The following is a 20,144-nucleotide window of genomic DNA, read 5'->3' on the forward strand; positions in this document are numbered from 1 at the left end:
GATGCAGTACTGATGTCATGGATAATTCAGAACAATGGGGAGAAACAGAATAAAAAAACACTGCTTAAACACCTTCTGTCTCCCCTTCCCCTCTCCTCTTGAGGACTCCTGACCAAGGTAACAGCACAATACGTATGCTAACAAACTTAAACAAAGCCTTTGTTTAAGTTTGTTAGCATACGTATTGTGCTGTTAAAGCGATATAAAGAATGAATGCCCTCCCTAGACATGTTCTGCTCCTTTAAGGAGCAGAGCGCAGCCCCACACCCTCCCTGGAGTGGGGGGCGAGGGCTAGCCCCAACTCTTTCTGGTACCCCGTACCTACTAAAAATTTCTTGCCGGTACTGTGTACGGGAGGGTACCACCCTACTTGCACTCCTGGTTGGCATGTGCCCCCTCTGGAGTCATGCCTTCATGGCACTCAATATAGAGCCCTGCCGACCTGTGAGGGGCTTGTTGACTCCTGACCCAGAAGGGTGGTTGAGTCCGGCCCCACCCTGCTTGGCGGATCTCAGGAGTCAGCAGCTGCAGCTCCCATCAACCCCGTAGGCGTTTAATGCGGCTCAGGACTTGTTGCACCTCATACCTGCGTCGACAGCACTGGTCCGCCCTGCAGTACAATAAAGAAGGAAACCAGCTATGCTATCCCAGTGCTTGCATTCTCCACAGTGCCCTCTGACACCAGTCGTTCAGGAACGAGAGGCCAGTCGGTCCTCTAGCTCCTGATGCTCGGTGCCCCGAAGTGCAGCTCCTCTGTGGTGTTCCTTCTTGGAGACCTCAGGGTCAGAGTCCAACTCCTATTGCTCCAGCACAACCAGGAGCAGGAGGTCCAGGTCACAACGGGAGAGATGAGCTTACCTGGCACTGTGGCCCCTGCAGCGGCAGAACCCAGTGCAGTGGTGCTAGACTTGACCCAGGCCAGGGCATACCTCCCAGAGGTGAGGTGCAAGCTCTCAGCAACATCATTTGAGGTCTCAGGCAGTTCCCCACCACTACAGCAAAGAACTGCCTGAAACTTCTAGGACATATGGCAGCCTGTATGTATGTGGTGCAGCATGCCAGGCTCAGACTTCGGCCTCTTCAGTCATGGCTAGCATTGGTGTATCAGTCAGTCTGGGACAATTTGGACCGGGTCATAACCCTGCCACACCAGGTTCTCGACTCCCTTCTGTGGTGGCTCAACCCATAGGTAGTATGTGTAGGGGTCCCCTTCTCCAGCCCTTAGCCGCCTCTCTCCCTAGTGATGGACACATCAGCTCTGGGCTAAGGAGCACATCTGGGGGACCTCAGGACTTAAGGCATCTGGGCTCAGGCAGAGCTTGCTCTCCACATCCATGTCAGAGAACTGAGAGCAGTGTGCCTGGCATGCAGCCAGGGAAATGTGTATCGGTGATGACAGACAACACCACGGCGATGTTCTATACCAACAAGGGGAGGGGGATGCACGCTCCTCTCCTCTGTGCCAGGAAGCCCTCATGTTGTGGGACTTCTGCATAGAGCATTCAATACACCTGCAAGCATCATACCTCCGAGGGGTACAAAACGAGTTGGCGGACTATCTCAGCAGGTCGTTCCATGGCCACAAGTGGTTCTTACGCCCGGACATCACAAATTCCATCTTCCATCTGTGGGGCTTTCCCCAGATAGACCTGTTCACCACATGGCACAACAGGAAGTGTCAGCAGTTTTGCTCCTTCCTGAGTCACAGTCCAGGTTCCATCGCGGACACATTTCTCCTCTCATGGGGAGACCATCTCCTTTACAAGTTCCTGCCCATTCTGCTCGTTCACAAGGTACTCCTCAAGATATGTAGGGAACAAGCTTTGGTGATATTGATAACTCCAGCCTGGCCCCACCAGCATTGGTACGCATCACTCCTGCAAATGTCTGTGGAAACCATGGTCACCTTGCTGCTCTTCCCGGACTTATTGACCCAGGATCACGGTAGTCTCCTGCACCCGAACCTCGAGTCACTACACCTCATGGCATGGAAGCTCCATGACTGAATCCAATGGAGCTTTCCTGTTCAGACCCAGTCAGACAAGTCCTCCTTGGCAGTAGAAAGCCCTCCACCAGGGTTACCTACCTAGCCAAGTGGAAGAGATTCCCAATCTGATCGATGCAACATAGTTTGTCACCCACTCTCACCTCTATACCGTGTATATTGGACTAACTTCTCCACCTTAAGCAGCAGGGGCTGTCCATGTCATGAATAAGGGTTCACTTGTCCGCTATCTTGGCCTTTCATCCAGGTGCTGAGAACCAGTCCGTCTTTGGCAACCCTATGGTTAGCCGTTTCCTCAAGGGTCTCAACAGGCTATACCCGCATTTCCGACAGCCGGTCCCAGCCTGGGACCTCAATCTGGTCCTTTCCAGGTTGACGGGGCCATCCTTTGAACTACTGGTGACATACTCCCTGCTCTCTCTCTTGTACAAGGTGGCGTTTCTGGTGGTGATAACCTCAGCCAGGAGGGTGTCTGAGCTCAGAGTCCTGACATCAGAGCCTCCCTACATCATGTTCTATAAGGACAAGGTTCAACTCAGACCACATCCAGCTTTCCTCCCGAAGGTGGTTTCCCAATTCCACATCAACCAGGACATTTTCCTCCCAGTGTTCTATCCTAAACCACATTCAAGTGGCAGGGAGCAGAAGCTGCAGTCATTGGATGTTCACAGAACATTAGCCTTCTACATTGAGAGAACAAAGCTGTTCTGGAAGTCTATTCAACTCTTTGTAGCTGTGGCAGACAGGATGAAAGGTCTACCAGTCTCCTCCCACCATATTTCATCGTGGATCACATCCTACATCCAGGAGTGCTACAACTTGGCAGGGGTGCCTGCTCCTCCGCTCACAGCATGCTCTACCCGAGCGCAGGCTTCCTTGGCGGCATTCCTGGCACAGGTTCCCACCCACGACAAATGCAGAGCGGCGACATGGCCCTCCATACACACATTTACTGCACATTATGCGATCACCCAGCAGGCCAGAGATGATGCGGCCTTCGGTAGAGCAGTACTCCAATCAATAGTCAACTCCGACCCTGCCTCCAGAATTTAGGCTTGGAAGTCACCTAATTGGAGTGGACATGAACAAGCAGTCGAAGAAAAAATGGTTACTCACCTTCTTGTAACTGTTGTTCTTTGAGATGTGTTGTTGATGTCCATTCCAATACCTACCCCTCTGTTGGAGTAGTCAGCAAGAAGAAACTGAGGGGGTCAGGAGGGCTCTATATTGAGCGCTGTGAAGGCATGATTCCCGCGAAAGCCCAGGCCGACATGACGGACGCAGCTATGGGAAAAAATTATTTCCGGCTGCTGTGCATGCGCTCACACAGACACCTAGTTGGAATGGACATGAACAACACATCTCAAAGAACAACAGTTACGAGAAGCTGAGTAACCGTTTTTTTTTCCATCCACGACCAAGTCCCCAATGAAGTGATCAGACAGCAGAGTGGCGTGCAAGATGTCGTTGTTGAAAGCACGTACAGTAAAATGTGATGGCTTAGGCATATAGCTAGGCTCACTGACAATCAATGGGCTACAGCTGTCATTGAGTGGTATCCACGGAAACTGAAAAGATCACTTGGTCAACCTCCAAAGAGATGGGAAGATTTTATTGTGAAAAGGCATGGCTGCACATGAAGAAGGAAGGCAAGGATAAGAGAAAAATGGAAGATGTGTTGTGACTGGCATAATCTATATGAAGGCTGAAGGACCGATTGATCAAGCTGATCAAGGTGAGTTAGTTTTCTTCTTCCCTGTCCTTATTTACATCACATAGGCCTGATGCTCTTCTTACTTAAAACAGTTAGCAGTAGTGTAGTTTCAATATGCTCACTGGAGTTACTCATGAAATACAACAGTGTGAGAGGAGGATCAGGTGCTGATTTTTTCAGGTTTCTTGGTTCTGGGCTGAACTTAAAACAAGTCTCAAAGATCTCTCGTGAAAAAAGCCCCATCTAGTGAAAAAGATCTCCTGAAGTAGAGGGAAGCAAAAGCAAGTCCTGTGAGGGCTACCTTCCTTAATCCCTCCTGAGTGAGATGCTGACCTTATGCTGGAGCTGAAGCCATAAGCCTTAGCAAGAAGCAGGTCCTCAGTGGTGGACTCAACACTGTGAACGTGTCTGTCACCACTGATAGACATGAAGGGAAGGGATTTGGACATATGAGATAGTGCCTTAGCTTCCTCCAGGCCTCCCCTGGGTGATGGTGACCCCAAAGGGGGCATTTTTGAAACTCGCGCTCTATGAAGGTAATAGTGCAACAGCAGGGAAGGTATAGAGGACTTTTGGCACAACAAGTGGGCTTATCCTTTTGATGACAACACCCCCAAGATGGGGCTTTGTAGGGTACTGCATCCCTATGTGTGATGGTGGCTCAGTGAGTGAGTGCTCTGGGGGCCTCCCACTCTGGATAAGTATATTCAGAGGGGAGGCTTTCCCCAGGCTTACATTATATGGGAAGCCACAATAGATTGGTTCTGCTAAAGGCCCTCAATGTGCTTGAACCATCCATGCTCCAGAAGGAGAAGGAAGGGAAGTCAGCCATGAAAGCAGAGTTTACTGGCACCCCATGGAGCCTGGGACTTATTGTCTTTTAATCTTTTTTCATTTAATATTTCAGAATAATTTTCAGATTGTAAACTAACAACAGATTCTAGCTGCCTACAGATGTTATCACACAATCAGAAATGCTGAGAAATGATTCTGACCCTTCAGGTTTATAAGCATGCACTACTATCTGGATGGACATGAAGAACCAGCCTTCTGCTTTTTTACTGAAGACAAAGACAGTTTGCTACTGATGTCATTGAGGCAGGAACAGACCCTAAATCTGATTAATTTAATAAAAATATGGGGAAAACTGGAATTTAGAGTCAGAATCTCTCTCTCTCTTTTCTATGGGAATTGTTCCCTGGGAAATGTTCTGGAACTGTTCTCGTGTTTAGACCAGGGGACTGGAAGCCATTCCCAGTTCTGCACACTGACTCACTGACACCATCTGTAAACTGGGTATTATCCTGCCCATATTTTGGCTAAGTATTGTTGTTAGTAGTTACTATCTTCTCTCATAGGGGTATTATGAGTAGAGCTAGGCAAAAGTTTTGAATCCAAACTTTTTTCAGTGAAAAAAAGCAGATTCAATCACACTGAAATTCATGTCAGTTTTGCCAAATTGTTCATTTTGAAACCTCACCCCCAAAATTGAAACATTATGTGTTGACACTTTTTAATGAAACATTTTGATTTTTCCATTCAAAGAAACTTTTTGTTTAGAAATTTCCTTTAATTGTATTTTAAAAGAATAAAAATAGTTTAAAATGCTCAAAATTGAATTCATTTTTTTTCAACTTTTCAGATCATTTGAAAATCTCAACAACAAAAAAGAAGGTTTTGGTTCAACCTGAAATGTAATTTTTTCTTCAGAATTGGCAGCAAACTGAAAAATCTATAATACCCGGCTGTAATTGTGAGACTCAGCTAAATTTTAATTTAATGCACCCTGAGATCCTCAGAGGAAAGGAGAAATAAAAGTGCAAGTTGTAGATCTGGCTTCTGTTTATGAGACTTTAATAATATCATGAGATTATAATAAAAGTGACTAAGGAAAACTTTTATCCTGATCAACATTCCTTGTCCTAATGAATATTACCAGTGGTTTATTATTCATATGATCACAGTTGTATGAAGCCTGCTTTTGAGAGACCAATGCCATGTTCATCATTTGAAGAGGCATGACAAACAAACAATACAGGACATTAAATTATAACTAGGAAAGCTTTAGTAAGAGAATATAATTAATGCTGCTCTCTTCAATTCCCTAAGGCAGAGGATTTTCAATATTTTACAGGGAGTGTGAAAAAAAGTGATGGGAATAAATCAGGACTTCTTGAGATGTGTTAGTCTCAAAGCACTAGAATTGTTGTGTTAAACCTGCTGTATTCAGCAGCTGTTAGTTCCAAATGCAGCACTGCTGGCCAGATAGAATTTTCAAGTTCTGTCAATAAGTATCTAGCATTAAATATGCCACAAAGATGGGTAAATTTATCATATGCTTTGTGCCAGGAGCACAAGCCACTAATAGTGATGAACAGATGGCCAGTGGAGAGGCTGAGATACCCAAGCTTCAACCCATTAACCTTTGGAACCTAAATATTATAACAGCTGGGAATACCTTTCTCCCCTAAAATAGGGTGAAAAATTACCACTTTCAGCATATTAGCACTCTCTCCAAATTAACAAGGATAGCAAGTGATATGATTCTACTCTGGGACACTATTTGCTCTGCAGAAGGTGGTCCCATTCTTAAAGACTAAATTGAATGTCAGTCGATAGCCAGCTGGCCTAGTAGTCAGGCAGTAGCTCCACAATACTTCCTGTCCTGGTCATTCTTGAAGGGGCTTCATCCAGGTCATATGCAGTGGGCCTCAATCCCTCCTGAGTGTTTCTTCCCCTCCTCTTAGTGTTCTGTCATAGCAGAAGTACAGGGGAGCAAGGTTAGGGGACCCAAGTCCCCCCACTCCACTGGGTTCCAACACAGACCCCCAGAGAAGCATTACAGTGTCTGGACCACTCGTTGGTCCACCCCAAGTTATACTATCCCCTGGGTTGCTTCCTGTCGGGCTGTGTATCCTCTGTTTGAGGCATGGTCACAGACTTAGAAATAGCCACTTAATTTGCCAGTGGGACAATGTCCCATTCTTTGTAGTCTTTTGGGAGTTTTCAACTCCCAAAGAGAGGGGGAGAATCTGGATCACCGCTTCCCGGAAAGTCTTAACAATGCTGTAGCCACTCCTCATAGCACCAGGCACCAGCCTCACTTCCTGGTGCAGCCTGTAGCTCCTTTCCCACTTCCCCTGGGCTACCAGTTTCCTTTTAAGCTATCCCTCCACCTAGGGCATGCCCTGCAGCAGCTGGGGAATGGGGCATCCCAAGCCCACTGCTGTCTGTGCCTTGCCCTGGTTTAGTGTGGGGTTGGATGATCGAGATGCTAAAGGAGCATTCAAGGATGATAAGGCCACTGTGGAGAAACTAAATGAATTCTTTGCATCGGTCTTCACAGCTGAGGATGTGAGGGAGATTCCCAAACCTGAGCCATTCTTTTTAGGTGACAGATCTGAGGAACTGTACCAGATTGAGGTGTCGTCAGAAGAGATTTTGGAACAAATTGATAAACTAAAGAGTAATAAGTCAACAGGACCAGATGGTATTTACCCAAGAGTTCTGAAGGAACACAAATGTGAAATTGCAGAACTACTAACTGTAGTCTGTAACCTATCATTTAAATCAGTTTCTGTACCAAATGACTGGAGGATAGCTAATGTGACGCCAATTTTTAAAAAGGGCTCCAGAGGTGATCCCGGCAATTACAGGCTGGTAAGTCTGACTTCAGTACCGGAGAAACTGGTTGAAACTATAGTAACAAACACACAGATGAACATAATTTGTTGGGGAAGAGTCAACATGGTTTTTGTAAAGGGAAATCATGCCTCACCAATCTACTAGACTTCTTTGAGGGGGTCAACAAGCATGTGAACAAAGGGGATCCAGTGGATATAGTGTACTTAGATTTTCAGAAAGCCTTTGACAAGATCCCTCACCAAAGGCTCTTAAGCAAAGTAAGTTGTCATGGGATAAGAAGGAAGGTCCTCTCATGGATTAGTAACTGGGTAAAATATAGGAAACAAAGGGTAGGAATAAATGGTCAGTTTTCAGAATGGATAGAGGTAAATAGTGGTGTCTCCCAGGGGTGTCTGCTGGGCCCAGTCCTATTTAATATATTCATAAATGATCTGGGAAAAGGGATAAACAGTGAAGTGGCAAAATTTGCAGATAATACAAAATTGCTCAAGATAGTTAAGTCCCAGGCAGACTGCGAAGAACTACAAAAGGATCTCTCAAAACTGGGTGACTGGGCAACAAAATGGCAGATGAAATTCAATGTTGATAAATGCAAAATAACGTACATTGGAAAACATAATCCCAACTATAATACAGGGTATTTTCATCTTGGAAAAGAGACGACTAACAGGGGATATAATAGAGGTCTATAAAATCATGACTGATGTGGAGAAAGTAAATAAGGAAGTGTTATTTACTCCTTCTCATAACACAAGAACTAAGGGTCCCCAAATGAAATTATTTGGCAGCAGTTTTAAAACAAACAAAAGGAAGTATTTTTTCACATAACGCATAGTCAACCTGTGGAACTCCTTGTCAGAGGATGTTGTGAAGGCCAAGAGTGTAATAGGGTTAAAAAAAGAACTAGATAAGTTCATGGACGATAGATCCATCAATGGCTACTAGCCAGGATGGACAGGGATGGTGTCCCTAGCCTCTGTTTGCCAGAATCTGGGAATGGGCAATAGGGGATGGATCACTTGGCGATTACCTGTTCTGTTCATTCCCTCTGGAGCACCTGGCATTGGCCACTGTCAGAAGACAGAATACTGGGCTAGACGGACCTTTGGTCCGAATAAGTATTGCCATTTTTATGTTCTGTAAATCCCATCACAGTAAGAAATCTTTATCTACTTCCTAATTAATATACTTTCCCCCGGGATTCTTTCATTTCATTAAAATAGGAATTAGGTATCTGGATAGCTAAGAAAGAGTTTTCTAATTGTTTGTATTTGCATTACAGTTTATGCCACTTAATTCAAGTTAATTTTTTTAAGTAAATAAGAAACACTGGTGCCCATGAGGCTGTAAAACAGTATCGGTCTGTTTTAGGGTTTTCTATATAACTCCTTTTCTGGAACTTTTTGCATTCTAGATAAAGACAGACAGACTGCTTTCCCCAGAGCCATACTTTACATGATATCCTTACAAAGGTGATCCTTTCATTTGTAGAACAGTGTGATTCATACTCACTGTTTCCTTCTGCATTCAATGGCTCTATCTATCCTGAACTCAGGTAAACTGATGAATCCTTCTGCTTTTTCATCCTATCACAAGAGAAGAGGAAGTGCAGGTGAAGATGAGTACATTATTGAGGAAGAGAGAAACAGGAGATGAAAACTGGACAGCTGTGACTTATGGTCAAAAGCCAGGTCAAGTCCAATGAATAAAGATAAAGAATACATTGTTCCCACACTGTTAATTCATGAAGATAGTTTACTTAAACATATGCTGTTGACAGTTTTTTATAAAGTGACCGACTTGTCAGTTCACTAACACCAGTAACCACAGTAACACCAGTCCTTCTGTGTTAAAGACAATACAAAGCACATTCAAATGTGAAAATTACTTTCAACATCATAGCAGGAATCTGAACCCATTTGTTTAAAGAGTATATTACATCTTAACAGTTATTGTATTGTGGACACCTCCCTTCCTAATGGTGACTGAAAACATTACTGTGGCAATTTCAACAATTGTTTGCATGGAAAAGTAATATTAGGAAAATATTTCATGTAATTTTCATTTCCTTAAATGTCATTTAACAGTGGAAGAAGACAACCGGCACAATATGACAGGCCAGCTTTCTGAAGACCACCCGTAAGTGCTGCGCAGATCACTGGTGGTTTACGTACCACACAGCCTGGGAACCACTGGCACACATAAGGAGTACCATCTGACATTTGCAGACACATCAATAAATATATTGGTATACACACAACACAAGCATACACTCACACTGTTTTATTATTACCCCCAACATAATCATACATACAAGCATACATTCAAACAGTTTTATTATTGCCCTCAGCATAATCTAAGAAAATAAGTCTCCATGACTCAAATCAACTGCTCCTCTGAGTCAGGTTTTCACTTTGGTTTAATTTTTAGACTGTAGGGATGAACTCATCCCAGGTGTAACTCATGGCTGAATTTCCCCACACTGTTGATAGTAGGGCAAGATGACAGCAAACATCTTGTTAACCTAATGAATAACAAATATGGAAAAGAAGTACTGTTTATTTCTGACACTTGTAGTTCTTGAAGAATGCCATGTAACTATTTTATTGTTAGACTTGCACATAGATGATTGAAGACTTCAACTGAATCATTGCAGCTGAATTTTTTCCCATCCAGACCCATGTATCACAGACCCATGTCCAAGTAAACTCTGCGTATTTAACTACTAATTGGTAAATATTAGCTTCCTTTATTTAAAAAGTAGCAAAATTTAATTTAGGCTGTTTTTTCTTTCTTTCCAGTGTAGCATATACTTACATTCTGGTTTGTGTACCAGTACAATGAAGAATCCTTCAGAATAAACCAGTATTTTTTCCATTTCTGTGTAAAGTATCCTTTGGCATCTTTTTTCTTCCACAGCCAGCCCTCACAATCTCCATGGCCCAAGTCTTTGCAGGAAATCCGTCTCCTGCTCCCACTAGTCAGAGAGCTCCCTGTAAATGGGAAGATAACATGAGAGACTGAGGGATCCTATTGCTACAAAAATAAATACAATAACTTACTTTTTAAAACTAGTGATGAGCCAAAACAGGAACCTCTAAACTGAAACCCTTCAAATTTCAGGGTGGAGGGTGGTTCAGATTATAATTCCTGAATCTAGACATGTCCTATGATTTTGGTTTCCAGATGGATGCAAAGATAGAAGAGGCGTGGTTTGTAATTCTGGTTTGGATTGAATAAAATCTTATCCAATTATTTATTCTCAAAGGAGTTCTGCCATATGGGGCCGAAATCTCATTAAAATAGTTTGTGATATTTTGGCATCATCAAATCCAAACCAAAAACCTAGTCCTGATTTGGTCTTTAAGTGGCATAAACTTAAATCTTGATCCAAATCCAAACACCACTTCCTCAGTCCGTTTTTAGGTCTTAATTTTAGCTGCCCTAAAATAAGTCAAATTCTGGTAAGGAAGTTTATTGTCAAGAAAAAAGGGAGTATCATCATTCCATAAGAATCATGGAGCAGTATATGCCCACAATACTTGTACTCTGATTTTAATTCATCAACAATATTTTAGATTTACTGAACTTAGTTTAAATGCTCTGTAACAGGAAAATACTTTGTCTTCATTACTTCAACACATCCTAGTTGATAACCCTGAAATGTCACTCTGTCTTACAGATATCACTATCAAACAGAATTTTTTCTTAATATTGTATAATTTTTCCTTAAAAGCCTACTGCAAAGTTAATTAAAACATTAGATGTTTTACTGTGAAAAATCAAGTTTACATTGTTACATACATTATATTTGTCTGACAGCTGTGAAGCAGTGCCAGAAGGTTAGATCACATTAAATTACTACCCTTTTCTTGATAGTATTCCATTGAATTAGGTCTGATCCCGACAGTGGATCTGTATACGTGACCCACACTCCTCCCATTGCCATAATAGGGCCTTCATTTTCTAAAGCCATAATAGGGCCTTCATTTTCTAAATTTTGAATATTTATCAACTGAAATGGTTTACCTTTTGACCATTTTTTGGTTTTTACCCTCAGGGAAGCGTAGTGGAAAGACTATAAGGAGAGAAAAAAATATGGATGAGTACCAGTCCATGCAGTATTAAACCATGTTATTCTGTTGATATACAGTAATCTCTTCATTAATGATTGTCTGTGTCCATGATCTTCCTATCTTTGCCATTTCAAGCACGAGAAAATCTTAATTTTTAATAATCATATTATAAAATATTGTAATAAAAGTAACACAAATTGTAGTTATTAGGCAGCAAAAAACGGTAGTAATCATTGGTGGTACTGAGCAATCACAATAATCTCCTTTGGTGTTATTTTGTTTTATAATAATAGGAGGATAAAAACAAACAACAAACAAGCAGAACAATGCAATGCTAAATAAATAAACTAACACCTGTATTTTCACAGAGCTACCTGGAGTATTTAGCCACATGCTTCCCTATCAAGTCAACAGGAGCTCTTGACTGAATCCTTATGAAATAGTGAGGAGATCATTTCATGGGGGTTTCACAGGCATTATATAATAACAAAAAGTCACATAATCATTCATTTTAAAAATAAATTAAACTGTAACACACAACTAATCAATTCAAGGGGAAATTTCTGTCCTGAATCTTATAAAGTTAATATGTGACTTTAGTCTTTGTTTAATGCCATATTAGTGGGAACTCATATACAAGTCCTCTAATTATATCCAGGTACATGCCTGCTGTAGCAATGAAATTACACCCAAAATTTAGTAACATTCTTTTGTGATCGCAGAATATACCATTAATTCGGAAAACAATGGAAAGTAAGTCATTTTTATTCATTTTAAAACATAAGTATTATTTAATGGAGAGTGGGGAGATTTTTTATGCATGGGAATGGCACGGGAGAAAGAACAGGCCAGCTTGAAGGAGAAGTGGACTGCTGGCTGCTGCGGCTGTAGTCATTAGCAGAGCAAAGGCAAGGAGCTTGTGGCATTGCAGACACATATGTAGGGCAGGTTTCAGAGTGGCAGCCGTGTTAGTCTGTATCAGCAAAAAGAACAAGGAGTACTTGTGGCACCTTAAAGACTAACAAATTTATTTGAGCATAAGCTTTCGTGGGCTAAAACCCACATCACCAGATGCATGCAGTGGAAAATACAGTAGGAAGATATATATATACACAGAGAACATGAAAAAATGGGTGTTGCCATACTCACTATAACGAGAGTGATCAATTAAGGTGAAAAGAAAAGGAGTACTTGTGGCGCCTTAGAGACTAACAAATTAAGGTGAGCTATTATCAGCAGGAGAAAAAAAAATCTTTTGTAGTGATAATCAGGATGGCTCATTTCCAACAGTTGACAAGCAGGTGAGAGTAAAAGTGGGGGAGGGGGGGAATAAGCATGCGGAAATAGTTTTACTCTGTGTAATGACCCATCCACTCCCAGTCTTTATTCAAGCCTAATTTAATGGTGTCCAGTTAGCAAATGAATTCCAATTCAGCAGTCTCTCATTGGAGTCCGTTTTTGAAGTTTTTTTGTTGTAATATTGCAACTTTTACGTCTGTAATTGAGTGACCAGGGAGATTGAAGTGTTCTCCAACTGGTTTTTGAATGTAGGGCAGCATCGCATGGTGAATGAAAGGCATACTTTTTCATCTGTTTTGTCCTGTCTGACATCTAGATTGTGAGCTCTCTGGATCAGGGACTGTCATCTTTGATATTTGTCTGTATAGTGCCTAGCACACTGTGGTCCTAATCCTTAACAGGGGGTTCTAGCTGGTACCATAATACAAATAAATAAAAAAATAATATAATGTCTACATCCATCACATAAATGTACACAGTATTTCAGGTGTTTTTACCATATTAAACATCTATCTGTAACACTCTAGTAACTAGAAGTTACTGTGGTTAAGCAGCAGTTTTTTTAAGGAAGTTGATCATAACCATAAGCAATAGATACAATAATCTAAGCAAATCAGAGTACAAGAAACTCTACAGCTATTGAGACTTAACTGTACAGTGGTTGTTTCCCTTTTAGTACAACTCTTTGTGCTCTGCTTGCCTCCAAGGGGTTGATTTGTCTCTGTAGGCCTATTTCTCAATAACCACACAGTGTGTGAATTCTTGTACTGGGTGAAACCCCTTCCTGTCAGCTGTGCAGGTATTTGCATAATCCCACTGTAGTTATTTCTCAATGACCACACTGCACTGATCTTTGCTCTGATTTGCTGCTATAATCCCTTTCTGCCCAGACTGGTTCTTGTTCTCAGGATTTTCAAGCTGATTACCAGCAAAAATGACACCACCTTAGCTTTTTATTTCCTTCACATGAAACAGAAAAACATCACTACTAATATGAAAAGGAGAAAAAACAAAGAAATTCACCTTTTCCAAAAACAAATCAAAGAAACCACTCAAATGCAAAGAGATTGGGGGCTGAGAAAATGTTTAAAGGGAAACTGTTTTCTAAATATTTTTAAAAACCAAACCCCAATCCCTTTGGATCATTACCCTCCCTCAGGCTGCATTCTGCTCCCACTGAAGTCAATGGGAACTTTGCTACTGTTCAATGGGAGCAGTTTGGGGTCTTTCATCTCATTTCTATTCCTATCTCACCCTACAGGTCAGCAGGGCTCTTCTTGTTGGTTTACATAGTCTCTTCCTCCTAGTTTAATTCTGGAACAAAATGAAAACAAAATATACTACAATCTGAGAGGCAAAGAGCCTGGCTGGAACACAGAAAGAAAAGGGAGTGAGGAGAGGAAAAAAGATCTGCTGAAGGCTAAAGGGAGAGAAGGGGGATGGGTTGGAAGAAAGACTCAGACATCAGGATGATGACCATGATATGCATGCCTAGACGTGAATTATATAATTAGTACAATATTCCAGCCCAGTTATTTATTTTGATATTAAATTAATTTTATGTCTTCACATTTTCATTTTCAACGTGAATATTTTTGAATTGATAATGCCTTATTTCATCTCAGAAATTATCATAGGGCTAGATGACATTTTTGCAGATGGGTAGGACATGGCTATGACTTCTGGTCCCTAGACAAGTATGGGAAGAAGTTTGAGATTGTGAGAAAAGCACATTAACTGGATATTTCTCCTAAAATGATAATCAGTGAGACAGTTATTGTTAATATTAAAATGTTGTCCTTAAGCTTCAGAGTTAACAACCAAGTGGAATACATGGGGCAAATATTACCTAAGACTACAGTTTCAGCCTATATGCATATGCAGGCAGACATCAGTGTGTACTCCATCCTGTTTTCAATGTTATCTCTGCAACCAGTATGGGCTAAAAATATGGGGTTTTTTAAAAAGAAAATTTAGATTCTGAAGCTCAATTGTGCACAGCAAGTTCCGTAGCCATGAATTGCAGAACACACAAAGCTCTGAATATAATATTAGATCATAATAATAAACAAATGTTTAATTTAGACTAACTGCTTGCCATTTTATATGTTTTAGACCACAGTGAAAAGTTTAAGATAGTACTCTAAATTGGTGAACTTATATTTTTATTTCCACACAACCAATTTAAACATACAAAACTGAGTATTCTTAAATTTGTTGCAAAAATATTGCTTTTGGGTTGAAACTTTGTGCTGAATTTCAGTATTCATAAAATTCTTTCTGTTCAGTTATTTCCCCCTGAAAATAGACATTTATTACAGGAAAACTGGCAGAACTCGAACTATATGGCCCAGATTCCTTCCATTACCATTTCTTCTCTATTATAAAAATTATATAAAATGAGACATGGGCATTTGGTGCTTTTATTAGCTTAGCAAGATCTTTCTGTTCAGGGAGGACATTCTGTAAAAGTAGCATTTTTCTGAATAAGTAGACCACATAAAAGGCCAAACAAATACCACTGCAAATATACCCCGTTATGCTGTTCTTTTCATCAGAAATTCCCCTGACAGTGTAGCCTGAAATGAGAGACAAAAATAGCTGAAAAGTTACTCAATAGTGCAAGACTGTTTGCAGATACATCAGATATTCTGAGTTAGCTCAGCACAAAGCAAAGATTAAGTATAAATCCCAGCAAGATGGCATTATTAGACTGTGACTATAGTTTGGGCCACAGAGGGAAGCTGTAAATACCAACAGTCCTTTGTAGATATGAAATAACAATGAGAACCTGAAAAAAATTGTGCAGTTACAGTGTTATGATAAGTGCAACAATATTTTACTACTTTAAAAATTTATGATTTTATTCGTTAGACAGGGGTTTAGTTACAGAGGCAACTGCAATTTAGTGGTTAGAGCAGAGGACTGGGCATAAGGGACTTGGGTTCAACTGACGATTCTATCAGTGACTCATTGTGTAACCTTGTACGAGTCACTTTTCTATGTGTCTCAGTTTATCCATATGTAAAATCAGAATAATGCTTACTTATTTTTGTAAAGGGCTTTGAGTTTCTATGAGAGAAGGTGCTGTAATAAGTGCATAGTCTAATTATTATTCATTAAGGAACATCCTTCTTATGAGTAAGGGTTGAATGTGGAATATAGATTATAAAATGTACAATAATTCATTTAAAGATATGCAACGAGGGTTATAATTTAAACACTGCACAAGCATACCACATAATAGGAGCATCTGAAGAGAGGACTCTGAATGCTGGAGAGGCTTAAGCAAGGCATAATTTTAAATGACAGTGGTGGATGGGAGGGATTGTCTCAGTATCATCGTAGGCCTGCTCGTTGTCCCCTTAAAATTCAGCCAGAAGCGACCTGCCATATTTGGCAGCATGAGCACTTTCTGGCCCCGAATCTCTCGCAGGAATCAGCTACGCCGTACTCTTGTGAAGCCTGGCTCACTGCACACCAGACCGAGTACCCACAGACTGCCACTGTCTATAGCAATGCTCCAGGGGCAGCTGTACACTAACGTGTGTCCAGAAATTCTTCTAGCCTCTGAGTCATTCTCCTATTTTTCTAGGCCTGCTCCATTCTCTCTTTTGTTCTGGCCACTCTCCCAGCCAACAACAGTACAATGTTTGACGTGCTGCAGATAGATAGAGTTGAACTCTGAGACTGACAAAATCCATAAATGTAACAGGTATGATATCATGCAAAGACTTAGTAAATTCTCTCCATCTGCTGGATGGGGGACCTGTATTTCAAGCCTGTGGAGTGGCATGGAAGATTGAAGAGAGAAAGGCCAGCAGTCTGTTGCTGTTTGTAGGAGAAATATTGGAAACGAGGACATAGAATGGCTGTTAAATGGGAAAAAGTGGCAAAAAAATTAAACAATGTATTGTGGCTTTTACGTATTTATTTTAAACCAGAGCAGCGAGTAAGATGTGCTGTGCAACCAGACTGCCCAAAGAATGATTATGCTTCTTGTGAATGGGGATGAATCAGAATGGAGCAGGCTGCTCCCTCTAACACAGTGGTTCTCAGCCAGGGGTCGAGGATCTCCTGGGGGTCATGAATAGGTTTCAGGGGGTTCACCAAGCAGGACGAGTGGTGGACTCATGGGGGCCCAGGGCAGAAAGGCTAAGCCCTGTCATGCAGGACCGAAGCCCAGGGCCCTGAGCCCTGTTAACCAGAGCTGAAGCAGAAGCTTGAGCAAATTAGCTTCATGGAGGCCCCAGGCAATTGACCTGCTTGCTACCTTCTAATGCTGGCCCTGGCTTTTATATGCAGAAAACAGTTGTTGTGGCACAGGTGGGCTGTGGAAATTTTATAGCAGGGAGGCTCAGAAAGAAAAAGGTTGAGAACTCCTGCTCTAATACACTGTCCCTTCTCTGTGGGCCATTGCAGGTGACTGTCTCATGGCCCTTGCTCCTCTCCATCACATTTTCAGGACCCAGAGTGTGCAATCCCCAATCTGCTGAGTGCTGGGAGCACAATGACTGCTATTTATAGAAGCCTTTTCACAGCCATGTAGCGGTGACATAATGACCCTGGGTGGGTCATATACAGTAAGGAATAAATCTTTTATCTCAAAATTTGTAGCAGACACATAAATCTGTAAGTGGTCTAGTCACTAGAGTTAGGGGAGTGTGTGTGCAGAGGGGCGGGGGGAAGAGCCATACTCTGTAAGCATAGGTTACAAAGTTTGAGCTGAAATGTACATTGATAAGACATGACATTTAAAATGAATAAATGATATCGTCAGAACATTTTTAGAAATAGCTTGACTGCTTACAATTCCTTAAAAATTCAAACAGAACAGGTTGAGAAGTAGAGTAGTAGTTCCTTAGAATGAGCTGGAGAATGCCTATATCAAATTATTCATAATCCATTACAAATCTCTAGATCTGATTCAACATAAAAATGGTGAGAATAGAAGCACAATAGATCAGAGAACAGAAGAGACTTGCAATTTTAAATTATGAGTCAATCAGCCTCATTCTCCTACTTCTGTGTATTGAACAGCATATAAAATTATGCCAGTTAAAAGAACAAGGAAAAAAGGGCATGAGTGAATACACTGAGCAATGAATGCTTTGGTAACTTACAAAACTCTAGATTCAAATTTTAAGATGCAATGGAACCAAATAATCCACTTTAGGCTACACAGTATAAGTAGGTTTCAGAGTAGCAGCCATGTTAGTCTGTATCCAGAAAAAGAAAAGGAGTACTTGTGGCACCTTAGAAACGAACAAATTTACTTGAGCATAAGCTTTCGTGAAATACAGCTCACTTCATCAGGTGCATGCAGTGGAAAATCCAGTAGGGAGATTTTATATTCACAGAAAACATGAAACAATGGGTGTATGGTAACACCCATTGTTTCAAGCTGTAGCTCAACGAAAGCTTATGCTCAAATAAATTTGTTAGTCTCAAAGGTGCCACAAGTACTCCTTTTCTTTTTACAGTATAAGTAAACATTTTACACTTGCAACTTCAAAATGATTCATAGAGTGGCTATGGGAACCAGCCAGAAGATGAGAGAATGTACCATGGTTGTCAGCATTTATGGCCTCTTCTCAAAACCACAGCATGAAGTGTGATGTTAAAAGAGTAGCACAAAACATAGGCTGACAACAGTCTGCATTCGTGAAGTTCCAGCAGCGACACAAACCTCAGCATAACCACAGAGAGGAACATGTTTAGCTGACACAAAATTACCTAACTGAAAAGTTGCACCTATGTTTAAATAATACAACAGAGATCAGTGATTTAGACTAGCTGAAAAGATTTAAGGAAACTAATATGTTGAAGAAAATCTGGTTGTTTACACCTCAGCTATTCTCACCCTCAAGGGTTTTTACCTTAATCCAATAACCGAGCGCAATAAAAACATTGAAAACACACAAGTAGATGCTCCCACCTGCAGTGCAGCCTTAGAGTAAGTATGTGTACATTATAGTGCCATATGCCTGGGGAGCAGCAGTAGAAGTGCTGGCTAACCTAGTGAGGAGGGCTTTAAACTAGGTTCACCGGGGGAAGGAGACCAAAGCCCTGAGGTAAGTGGGGAAGTGGGATACCGGGAGGAAGCACGAGCAGGAGCGCACAAGGGGGCAGGGCTCCTGCCTCATACTGAGAAAGAGGGACGATCAGCGAGTTATCTCAAGTGCCTATACATAAATGCAAGAAGCCTGGGAAACAAGCAGGGAGAACTGGAAGTCCTGCACCTGGCACAGTCAAGGAATTATGATGTGATTGGAATAACAGAGACTTGGTGGGATAACTCACATGACTGGAGTACTGTCATGGATGGATATAAACTGTTCAGGAAGGACAGGCAGGGCAGAAAAGATGGGGGAGTTACACTATATGTAAGAAAGCAGTATGACTGCTCAGAGCTCAAGTATGAAACTGCAAAAAAACCCGAGTGTCTCTGGATTAAGTTTAGAAGTGTGAGCAACAAGGGTGATGTCGTGGTGGGAGTCTTCTGTAGACCACTGGACTAGGGGGATGAGGTGGACGAGGCTTTCTTCCGGCAACTCACAGAAGTTACTAGATCGCAGGCCCTGGTTCTCATGGGAGACTTCAATCACCCTGATATCTGCTGGGAGAGCAATACAGCGGTGCACAGACAATCCAGGAAGTTTTTGGAAAGTGTAGGGGACAATTTCCTGGTGCAAGTGCTGGAGGAATCAACTAGGGGCAGAGCTCTTCTTGACCTGCTGCTCACAAACCGGGAAGAATTAGTAGGGGAAGAAAAAGTGGATGGGAACCTGGGAGGCAGTGACCATGAGATGGTCGAGTTCAGGATCCTGACGCAGGGAAGAAAGGACAGCAGCAGAATACGGATCCGGGACTTCAGAAAAGCAGACTTTGACTCCCTCAGGGAACTGATGGGCAGGATCCCCTGGGAGAATAACATGAGGGGGAAAGGAGTCCAGGAGAGCTGGCTGTATTTTAAAGAATCCTTATTGCGGTTACAGGGACAAACCATCCCAACATGTAGAAAGAATAGTAAATATGGCAGGTGACCAGCTTGGCTTAACAGTGAAATCCTTGCTGATCTTAAACACAAAAAAGAAGCTTACAAGAAGTGGAAGATTGGACAAATGACTAGGAAGGAGTATAAAAATATTGCTCGGGCATGCAGGAGTGAAATCAGGAAGGCCAAATCACACCTGGAGTTGCAGCTAGCAAGGGATGTTAAGAGTAACAAGAAGGGTTTCTTCAGGTATGTTAGCAACAAGAAGAAAGTCAAGGAAAGTGTGGGCTCCTTACTGAATGAGGGAGGCAACCTAATGACAGAGGATGTAGAAAAAGCGAATGTACTCAATGCTTTTTTTGCCTCTGTCTTCACGACCAGCACAGCATGGGGAAGAGGTGACCAGCC

At 41.8% G+C, this 20,144-nt stretch overlaps 1 protein-coding gene across 1 annotated transcript in view; it reads right to left on the reverse strand.

Moving 5' to 3' along the window:
* Positions 1-20,144, reverse strand: part of LOC140917643 (connector enhancer of kinase suppressor of ras 2) — a 461,714-nt gene that overhangs the window by 43,800 nt on the left and 397,770 nt on the right. Inside the window, exons 17-19 of the mRNA XM_073360900.1 lie at positions 11,394-11,442; positions 10,182-10,357; positions 8,877-8,950 (exon numbers count right to left, since the gene is read on the reverse strand). Of these exons, the coding sequence (XP_073217001.1) occupies positions 8,877-8,950; positions 10,182-10,357; positions 11,394-11,442 (299 nt within the window). The remainder of the gene's footprint in view (positions 1-8,876; positions 8,951-10,181; positions 10,358-11,393; positions 11,443-20,144) is intronic.

Source organism: Lepidochelys kempii, chromosome 9, assembly GCF_965140285.1.
Source record: "Lepidochelys kempii isolate rLepKem1 chromosome 9, rLepKem1.hap1, whole genome shotgun sequence".
In the NCBI taxonomy this organism is placed as follows: Eukaryota; Metazoa; Chordata; order Testudines; family Cheloniidae; genus Lepidochelys; species Lepidochelys kempii.